Raw genomic sequence first — 11,473 nt, 5'->3', positions numbered from 1 at the left:
ATAACTCCAAACCACTGCTGAAATAAATAAGAGAGGACACAAACAAATGGAAAAACATTCCATGCTCATGGATAGGAAGAATCAATATCGTGAAATCAATATCTTGAAAAGTAATTTATAGATTCAATGCTATCCACATCAAGCTACCATTGACTTTCTTCACAAAATTAGAAAAAAACTACTTTAAATTTTATACGGAACAAAAAACCAGCTCATATAGCCAAGGCAATCCTAAGCAAAAAGAACAAAACTGGGGCAGTTTGAATCGCGGTGCGACGAAGGAGTGGGTGGTGGGATCTCACCGTGGGTCCGATTAAATGCCTTTTCTCTGCCTTGCTTGCTTGAGCTTCAGCAGAATTCGAAATGGCTTGCGGTAAGGCTGGAAAGGACTCCGGAAAGGCCAAGACAAAGGCGGTTTCCCGCTCGCAGAGAGCCGGCTTGCAGTTCCCAGTGGGCCGTATTCATCGACATCTGAAATCTAGGACGACCTGTCATGGACGTGTGGGCGCGACTACCGCTGTGTACAGCGCAGCCATCCTGGAGTACCTCACCGCAGAGGTACTTGAACTGGCAGGAAATGCATCAAAAGACTTAAAGGTAAAGCGTATTACCCCTCGTCACTTGCAACTTGCTATTCGTGGAGATGAAGAATTGGATTCGCTCATCAAGGCTACAATTGCTGGTGGTGGTGGCATTCCACACATCCGCAAATCTCTGGGAAGAAAGGACAACAGAAGACTGTCTAAAGGATGCCTGGATTCCTTGTTATCTCAGGACTCTAAATACTCTAACAGCTGTCCAGTGTTGGTGATTCCAGTGGACTGTATCTCTGTGAAAAACACAATTTTGCCTTTTTGTAATTCTATTTGAGCAAGTTGGAAGTTTAATTAGCTTTCCAACCAACCAAATTTCTGCATTCGAGTCTTAACCATATTTAAGTGTTACTGTGGCTTCAAAGAAGCTATTGATTCTGAAGTAGTGGGTTTTGATTGAGTTGACTGTTTTTAAAAAACTGTTTGGATTTTAATTGTGATGCAGAAGTTATAGTAACAAACATTTGGTTTTGTACAGACATTATTTCCACTCTGGTGGATAAGCTCAATAAAGGTCATATCCCAAACTAAAAAAAAAAAAAAAAAAAAAGAACAAAACTGGGGGCATCATGCTGTCTGACTTCAAACTATACTACAAGGCTACAGTAACAAAAACAGCATGTTACTGGCACCAAAACAGATATATAGACCAATGGAACAGAACAGAAGCCTCAGAAATAACACCACACATCTACAGCCATCTGATCTTTGACAAACCTGACAAAAAACAAGCAATGGGGAAAGGATTCGCTATTTAATAAATGGTGTTGGGAAAACTGGCTAGCCCTAAATATGCAGAAAACTGAAACTGCTTACACCTTATACAAAAATTAACTCAAGAAGGATTAAAGATTTAAGCATAAGACCTAAAAGCATAAAGACCCTAGAAGAAAATCTAGGCAATACCATTCAGGACATAGGCATGGGCAAAGACTTCATGACTAAAACACCAAAAGCAATGGCAACAAAAGCCAAAATTGACAAATGGGATCCAATTAAACTAAAGAGCTTCTGCACAGCAAAACAAACTATCATCAGAGTGAGCAGGCAACCTACAGAACGGGAGAAAATTTTTGCAATCTATCCATCTGACAAAGGACTAGTATCCAGATCTGCAAGGAACTTCAACAAATTTACAGGAAAAAAACAAACAACCTCATCAAAAAGTGGGTGAAGGATATGAACAGACAATTTTCAAAAGAAGACATTTATGCAGCCAACAAACATATGAAAAAACACTCATCACTTTTCATTAAAGAAATGTAAATCAAAACTGCAATGAGATACCATCTCATGCCAGTTAGAATGGTGATCATTAAAAAGTCAGGAAACTACAGATGCTGAAAAGGATGTGGAGTAACAGGAACGCTTTTACGCTGTTGGTAGGATTGTAAATTAGTTCAACCATTGTGGAAGACAGTGTGGCAATTCCTCAAGGATCTAGAACCAGAAATACCATTTGAACCAGCAATCCCATTACTGGGTGTATACCAAAAGGATGATAAATCATTCTACCATAAAGACACATGCACACGTATGTTTATTGCAGTGCTATTCCCAATAGCAAAGACTTGGAACCAACCCAAATGCACATCAGTGTTAGACTGAATAAAGAAAATGTGGCACATATACACCATGGAATACTATGCAACCATAAATAAGAATGTGTTCATGTTCTTTGCAGGGACATGGATGAAGCTGGAAACAATGATTCTCAGCAAATTAACACAGGAACAGAAAACCAAACACTGCATATTCTCACTGATAAGTGGGAGTTGAACAATGAGAACATATGGGCACAGGGAGGGGAACATCATACACTGGGGCCTGTTGGGGGTGGGGGGCAAGGGGAGGGATGGCATTAGGAGAAATACCTAATGTAGATGATGGGTTGATGGGTGCAGCAAACCACCATGGCACATGTATATCTGTGTAACAAACCTGCATGCTCTCCACATATATCCCAGAACTTAAAGTACAATAATAATATAAAAAACTAGATTTAAATTGTCTGCTCTTATTATGTTCTCTGCCATTTTTAAACATGCTTTTTCTTTCTTTTTTTTTTAAACCAGTATAACCTTCTTACTTTTATTGTTTATCACTCACCACAGGTAATTCCCTTCTTCATTTGACTTACACTATTTTAATATCCCATATCAAATACTGCTCAGGTTAGTTACTGAATTCCACGATCTGATGGAAAACAATGATCTTGTTTGGGAGCATCATGTGATTGAGGTACTGCTAATTGTTTGAAAATGTTTGGGTTCTCCTGGGTCTCATCACCAGTTGGAAAACACATTATGTCCTCATCTTTAGGGAGTTGATTTAGTTTGCATTGTGTATTTTATATAATGCATCAAAGTTTCTGTTTGTTTTAGTAAATAAATGACAACATTTGAGCTGAAATCTTTCACAAATATCTATTTAAAATAACATTTAAAAACCAAATTTGTATAAGCTATTCAAATGCTATATCTGGCAACACTGTGACATCAACCCTAACAGACAGAATTGGCTATATTTTAAAATGAAGAACAGAGGTTCAGAAAGATGAAGTAACCTGTCCAAGCTCATATAAGTCTTATGTTGGGTACTCAGGAACTGGGCTATTGTTTGTCTGGTTCTAATGTCTAGTTACCTCCTAAATAGATTGTTAAGTGAATAATAATAAAAACACAGGCCCAGTGCAGTGGCTCAGGCCTCTAAATGTCAATACTTTGAGAGCCCAAGGCAGAAGGATTGCTTGAGCCCAGGAGTTCAAGGCTGCAGTGACCTATGATCACACCACTGCACCCCAGCCTCAGCAACAGAGCAAGACCCCATCTCTAAAATAACAACAACAACAACAACAACAACAACAACAGATTACCATATCAAACTGCCAAGTTCTCAAGTTCTGATTTCACTGGATATTCCTGACCACCAGTCAAGTCTGGCAAAGAATTATTATTATTTCCATTTTATAGTTGAAGAGATGGAAGATCAAAAGGTTCAGAAATTTGTCAAAGACTCTAGTCTTCTGATTCCTACTTCAGCGCTTTTCTTCTAGTACATCCTACCATCTCCTGAGGCTTTCTTCTCAGCACTACCTTTGCATCTTTCCCTACTTCTGACTGTGGTGTTTGTTAGCCACCCGGAATGGAAGATGAAGATGGTTCTGGAACAATCACATTGATGATGACAGAAATAATGCCCTGTTATACACACAAAATGGCTGTGCATATTTGTAAAATTCAAACTAAATTTTAGTTTTTCAATGACAAAAATTATATACATCTATTGTGTACACTATTTGTTTTGAAATAGGCATACATTGTGGAATGGCTAAATAGAGCTAGTGAACATGTGTAATACTTCACATACTTTTTGTGTGGTAAAAACACTTAAAATCTAGTCTGTTAATAATTTTCAAGAATATACTTGTTATTTAGTCGTCATGTAGTACAATAGATCTCTCGAACTTATTTCTCCTATTTAACAAAAAGTTTGTATCCTCTGATCAACAGCAACAACTCCATCATACCAACTCAACCCCAGCCTCTAGTAATCGCTCAGTTGATAGACACTTAGGTTGATTCCCCTATCTTGGCTATTTTGAATAATGCTGAGTACAGATATTTCATCAACATACTGATTTCATTTTCTTTGGCTAAATACCTAGTAGTGGGATTGATGGAGCATACAGTAGTTCTATTTTTAATTTTTGAGAAACCTCTGTACTGTTTTCCATAATAGCTATACTAATTTACATTCCCATCAACAATGATCAAGGATTCCCTTTTCTCCACATCCTCACCAGCACTTGTTATCTTTCATCTTTTTTATAATAGCTATTCTAACAGGAGTGAGATATCTTATTGTGGTTTTAATTTGCATTTCCTTGATGATTAGTGATGTTGAGCATTTACAAAAATATATCTGTTGGCCATTTTATGTCTTCTTTTGAGAAATGTCTATTCAGTTCATTTACCCATTTTTTAAATCAGGTTATTTGTTTTCCTGCTTTTAAGTTGTTGAGTTCCTTATGTATACTGGATGTTCACCCCTTATGAATGTATGATTTTCAAATATTTTCTTCCATTCCTCATTACTTTCATGATGATGAATTGTGTTCACATGATGATACATTGTTTCTACTGTATGATAATACACATGGCCTCTATTTTGCCTGATTAACTGAGACATACTCTTTGGGGTAAACAACAATAAATAAACATTAGGCCTCAAAATTATGTGCTTCACATAGCTTAGTGTGTAACCTTAGAATAAAGCCTATTTAGGATTTTTCATAATAGGAGATTGTTTCAAGAGATTTAATCCTCTAGAGTGAACTCTTTTGACAAATTTCATTCTTCAAACAATCATTTCTTGAATATCTACCATGTGTCAAGTACTACGATATTGGAGATACGTCAATGAAAATCAACAAATTGTGATCCTTTAGTTGAATTAAAAGAAGGTATATTGACAGGTGGGAAGAGTGTTGGTGAAGGGAGAGGCAGTAAATGAACAGCAATGCACAATATCCATGTGCCACTTTTATGTATGCATAATATATATATGAACTTGCATCACAGTTGAATACCAACTAGCATAAAACAGTGGCAATACATTTACTGACAATGGGATTGATGATGAACTTTAAATCATGTATCATGCAAGGGCGTGCAGCAAATAGTTACTAGCTCATATATAATGTTGTTAGTCATTCTAACAACAACTGCATGATAAAAGTCGACTTTTTGTTTAAATTGTATTTCAGAATGTCTAATCTTTCTCAATCCTCTCCTTTCCCAAATTTCCAATTAGTTCTAAAACTCCTAAGAGATGCCTCACTAATTCTTCTGAATAAGTTCTCAAACTACCATGTACCATCTGTCATACTCCCTTCTCTGTCTGTTTCCCTTTAGTGATTTTCCTGTGAATACAAGTGAAGGTTCTTTATTGCAGCCACTAACGCTGGACTACTTCCTGCTGCTGGTGTTGCCTCTGGGCCACCCTGTGCTCCTATTGTCCTGCAGAGGAGCTGTACCGCTCTGAGGAAGTAGACACACCCCTTCCCCCTTTTCCCTGAAAGAAGTGTATTTGTGCCACTCTCTGCTACCAGGATCTTAAAGGAGGGCTGTTTTGCATTCCTGACTCCTCGGGGTGATTTCTTAACCTGTACGCCACTTTTGTAAGATTCAGACAGTAGTTTATGCAGGTTGTTGAAAATACCAGTTTTTCAGAAGACTTCATGCTGTCCTCCCGTCTTACTTGTCCCGAGTAAGACATTACATATGAGCTAGCCACAATGTGGTAACTATTTGATGTATAGTTATCAGCAGGCGAGGATTAACTGCTGATGCTTTACTTGGGGAATCGGTTGGGGTGAGGAAGAAGGAAGGGAAGAAGGGAAGAAATAGGAAGCAATGTTATGCTGGCCAGGGCTTTGCAGTGATGGTAAAGAGACATGGCTGGGTATGCAGTAGTTATACCCAGTGGGGAGTTCTACAGATAGGCAGAAGTTTCATATTAAAAATTTCATATTAATGATGCATCAGAGCAGCCTGTGGGTGTGAGGAAGAAGAAGGAATTTATCTGGCCAGCTCTCACCCATTTCCTCTTCCCCACTGCCTTGTAGGGTGGTAACTCCTCCCCCTTCTGGATTACATTAACAGGATAGCTGCTGGGGTGTCAGATATTTGTATGTATCCTATGCCTGTGATGTACTGTTTATCCAAATCTAAAAGTGGTGGGAAGAGACGGAAACTCTGGGCACATAAAAGTCAGCTGACGGGGAGAACTTGGCATTTGCAAATAAAGAGGCTGCTTATCCCAGCAGGCAAGCCACAGGCCAAGTGGAGTTGGTAGGCTGTGGCAAAGCAAGGCAAAACAAAGAGTGAGGGCCTGGAAAGTGAGGACTCCAGGGTAATCTTGGGAGATGCTTAGGATTTGTCAATTCACATTCAAGTCCCACCCCTCATCTTTCCATCCCATTCTTTCCCCACAGTCTTGTGATCATTCAGAGTCCCCCAATACTCTATAACTCAGCACAAGACTTGGTTTACTTTGAGATTTGTGCTACATAAATATGTCCCATTTAATTTTGATGAAATGTCAGGTCTGAATCAGTTATGAAGCCATTGACCATCACTTTTTTGTAAAACTGGAGTGCTAAAGTGAACAGAATAATATTTTTCAGGGACTTGTTATATATTTTCTTTAAAGATTGAAAAATGAATTATTTGACATCTCATATAATAATCAAGATGGTATAATAAAAACTGGTAATATAAATATCCTGGAAAAACTCATTTGCATTCCTAAACACCTCAGACTCCTTTAAAGAGAGGCAAAATGGATGGCTAAATGTAAATAAACTAAAATAAAAACCACACATTTGGGGGGATGGCATTGTTTAGCTCACACAGTGGAATGGAAAGTGATTTTTGTTTGTTTGGGTCATTTTAGTCTGTTATATTGTTATGGTTTTAAGTTCTCCATGGTTAGAGCTCAAGTAATTTTCTTCTTTTCTATTATAAGTTGTTGGCAGGCTGGTAAAGATTTGGTTTCATTCTAACATTTGGAGAAAAAGATCTTCTTGTTCCATATTCAAAGATAAAAATATCTTCCCACTAAAGGGATTGTCAATGCCAGGTCCAGGTTCCTTTTCAAGAATTTCCTTCCTGGACTTGGCCCTTCAACTTCCAAAATAACAATTGTTTTCAAAAATCAAAATATTTACCAAGAGCATTTGGTTTTATGATATTGCACCCCCTTCTTTGGCCTGTTGTAGTAGTTACATCAGACTGGCTGACACTGAGCTTGGGAAAAGCCAGAAGAAACCCTCTGTGGGCAAAGGAGAGAAGGAGAGAATAAGCAAGAATGAGGAACAAGTCTTGACCATTTGCACATCAGAATTTCAAAAGAGGCTGCAAACCCTGAGTATCCAAACAGAGAGGAAATGTTATCAGTTGAAACACCCACACTTGGGTCTTTCTTAGAATCTAATTCCTTTTAGCAAAAACTTTGTCATTGCCTATTACGAAAAGTAACTTCTTGTTGCCATTCGATAAGGAGAAAACAACAATAAACAACTTCCGATGGGAAAGCAGCTGATTGGGAACAGTGCATACTATTTGCTTTTGGCTAGGGTTCACTTTAAAAAATACCCAACAGGGTTTGATTTTTAAAACCCATTAGTGTTGGCTGCTAATGGCCGACTGGTGATTCTCTCTCCAGGAGAATCTCTCTCTAGGCTAAAGAGAGTGGCCTTGCCAAAGGTTGTTCCCCTTGGGAGGGTGGAAGGCAGCATGCAGCAAAAGATTAACAATTGTGTGGGTAGAAAGGACTGACCCCCTTGCCTCAGTTGGGATGAGCTGGGGGGCCAGAACTCCCCATGGGATCTGCTGAGGTCTTTGTTATGACTGCGTCACATCTGAACCTCTTGCTGTGCCCAGTCCTGCTTTCTTGGTTCTCTTACAGTTGTTTGTTCTCAAACATATTCCCCAATAAACTATTATATGCATCTCCATTTTAGAGTTTTTTCCCTGGTAAACCTGACCTATGAAAGCCTTCTGGGTCTGGAATGCACATTAAAACAAACACAATCCAACCAACCAACCAAAAACAAGAAAACAACAAACAAACAACATGAGCAACAACAACAACAACCACAACAAAAACCCAACAATCTAAAAGCCAGGACACAGAAAAAAATTAAAAACTAAAAATAACCCATTAATCTGCCCCATCATTTTAACACAGTAGCCCTAGTATTCTACAGAGAAATATCCAAAAGTGACACTCATTACAAAGTGGAACCCTATACATTATAAGATTTTACTTTTAGAACCAAAATGAATGTTAAAGAATCTTTTCACCGGCCGGGCACAGTGGTTCACGCCTGTAATCCCAACACTTTGGGAGACCAAGGCAGGCAGATCACAAAGTCGAGAGATTGAAACCATCCTGGCCAAAATGGTGAAACCCCATTTCTACTAAAAATACAAAAATTAGCTGGGCCTGTAGTCCCAGCTGCTTGGGAGACTGACAGGAGAATCACTTGAACCCGGGAGGCAGAGGTTGCAGTGAGCCGAGATCGCACCATTGCACTCCAGTCTGGTGACAGAGTGAGACTCCATCTCAAAAAAAAAAAAAAAAAAAAAAAAAAAATTCTATTCACCAATCCCATCTTCATCCACCTCCATGTTACAGTTTAAAAGATAAATGAAGCTTAGAAAAAGCAACTAACTTGGCCATAGTCACCCAGCTATTTGAAAGATTAGGACTAAGTGCTGAATCCAAGACATCACTATAAAACATAGCACAGGTCATATCAAACTTCTAATTTTGTTAAATTAAAAATGCTTTTATGATGCATACTATGTGCAATACAGTACTTAAGCCAGAAATGCTAGGTTCTCCCATCCCAATTTTAGAGTTAGTAATATATAACTACTACCTTTAAAAATATAATAAAAGAAATCTTGGCTGGGTGCAGCCAGCACTTTTGGAGGCCGAGGCAGTGGATCACCTGAAGTCAGGAGTTCGAGACCAGACTGGCCAACATTGCAAAACCCCATCTCTACTAAAAAATACAAAAATTAGCCAGGCATGGTGGCACTCACCTGTAGTCCCAGCTGCTCGGGAGGCTGAAGCAGGAGAATCGCTTGAACCCGGAAGGTGGAGGTGCAGTGAGCCAAGAACACACCACTGCACTCCAGCCTGGGTGACAGAGCAAGACTCTGTCTCACAAGAAAAAAAACAAAAAGAACCCTTAAATATCGTACATAGAAACAAATATTATCCTCTGCTTGAACTGAATCATGCTTGACTTCACTTATTTTAACCAAGCAGTGGTTTTTATACATTCACTTGAAACTGTTCACACAGTTTTAAGCAGCATATCTTCTCTCTCTCTGCCATCCTGTCCTAATTTTAATTTAAATTTCACCACATTACATAATAAATTGTTTATTTTCCTTAAAAGAAACCATTTCAAGTATGCCTTACAGAGCCCTGAGAGCTCCTTTTCCCTCCAATCCAATTAGCTTGGTTTAGAAATGGGGATCTCGAAAACTGAAAGACGATTCAGTCACAAAAGGGAAAACCTTCCCCTCTATGATTCTGATCCACTACTCCCCGCCCCCCAACCCCCCACCAAAACTCCTGTCCTCCATCAAGAGGTTAAAGGACCATGGCCTTCTGTTTCATGAGATGGATTAACATTGCTGGGCTGCTGGGAAGGAGAAAGGACTTTCCAAGCTGTAACACGCTGGACGTGTTGAGAGTGCATAGTAATGTAACACCATATTTTTTAATACAACTGACAGTCTGTCTTGAGATTTAAGTGTTTTTTGACAGTTTTTATGCACCTGTTAATTCAAAGCTCTTAACATATGCCAGTTAAAAAGAGCCAGGCACTAAAACATCTAGCTTTAGAAGCTAAATATGGCTCAGCTGCAATCCCAGTCAGGCAGGCAGGTGGAGGCAGGCAGAGGCAGGCAGGCTGACGGAAACAATTCCTTCCTCCAAGATGGAAATCAGTTGTAGCTGCCTCTCTGCAACCTGAACAAACCATTTCTAGGTGGGGTGGTTGGAAACACCATTGTATTTCTCAAGGAAGAGTTATCAGGACCAACTCAGGTCTTCAATGTGTTTGGTTACTCTGGATAGTGTTCTGTTGTGTTCAGATGGAGAATCTGGATTTGGAAAGATATTTATGTTCGTCATGGATGCTCAAGGTGGTACTTGAGCCTCCTTGGGCCTTAAGTCTGTTTAGTATAGCTCTCTATCTGTCCTCTGCTCCACATCACTCCTCCACACCCACCCACACCCAGAAAAAGGGAGGGCAAATGCCTAAATTTTTCCAATTCTGACTCCATGGTTTTTAAGGAATAAGTCCATGCATTTGCCTATAACACAGAGCAATATTTCTGGTATAAAAGAAATAATTCTTATGAACCTTAAATTAGGATGATTAAGGGATATTCATTTTAGCACTAGCCTCTGGCCAAAAGATAAATATCTCTCCATGCATTCCAAGGACCTTGTAGTCAAAGCTTTAAAGCAGGATAGGATGGAAGCTGAATAAGCATTTGCTTTTATTGTTCTCTGAGACTATCTGGAGCAAGGTGTGGATTTGATAAGATTTCAAACATCTGGTACATTCCACTTTTGAGGTTCCAGAACAATGCTGTTCAACAGAAATACAATGCAAGTTGCAAATGTAAACCATATATGTAATTTAAAATTTTCTAGTAGCCACATTTTAAAAAGTAAAAAGAAACAGGTGAAGATAATTTTAACATGTATTTATTTAACCCATATCCAAATATTATCATTTCAATGTGTAATCAACTAATGAGGTATCTTACATTTTGAGTGTGTGTGTGTGCTAAGTCTTTGAAATCCAAGGTCTATTTTGCACTTACAGCACATCTCAGTGTGAACTAGCTACATTTCAAGTTCTTGATAGCCACATATGGCAAGGGCAGTTCTAAAATGTCAGCCATGAAAACATTCAAACAAATGAAAAATAATACTTAATGACCCTGAGGAATATTACTAGAAACCAGATAATTGCTAGGAGACTTGCAGACTTAGAGAATTCAGCAGCTTTTTCTTTTCTTTTACCCCATATGACAGCACATTTTTGCCCCTTGTTTAAATGTTCTTCCTGGCTTTACAGTGATGATCATCAGATTCAAAGTAAAGAACTACAGAAAAACAGAGTTATCAAAAGGTGACATGGGTCACCTCACAGATGGAAAAATGAGTATTTGAGCAGAGTCCAAATGATGATCTGTAGAGATGCTATGATGGATTCTGTACTATGTGATTCAGTAGCATAAGGTAGTATACACACAGCAGTTAAGAGCTTGGGATTT

At 38.7% G+C, this 11,473-nt stretch overlaps 1 protein-coding gene across 1 annotated transcript; it reads left to right on the top strand.

The window, feature by feature from the left end:
• The first annotated feature begins 320 nt into the window (after window positions 1–320).
• Window positions 321–1,109, top strand: LOC103236164 (histone H2A.Z). Its single transcript, XM_007999648.3, has one exon. The coding sequence runs from the start codon at window positions 364–366 to the stop codon at window positions 868–870; it is 507 nt and encodes a 168-aa protein (XP_007997839.3). The 5' UTR covers window positions 321–363; the 3' UTR covers window positions 871–1,109.
• Window positions 1,110–11,473: the final 10,364 nt, after the last annotated feature.

This window comes from Chlorocebus sabaeus, chromosome 25, assembly GCF_047675955.1.
Source record: "Chlorocebus sabaeus isolate Y175 chromosome 25, mChlSab1.0.hap1, whole genome shotgun sequence".
Classification (NCBI taxonomy): domain Eukaryota; kingdom Metazoa; phylum Chordata; class Mammalia; order Primates; family Cercopithecidae; genus Chlorocebus; species Chlorocebus sabaeus.
This window is presented reverse-complemented; position numbering and strand designations above follow the sequence as displayed.

Excerpts from the sequence above, each read along its gene's own strand:
- LOC103236164 (XM_007999648.3), top strand. The coding sequence starts at position 364 with ATGGCTTGCGGTAAGGCTGGAAAGGACTCCGGAAAGGCCAAGACAAAG.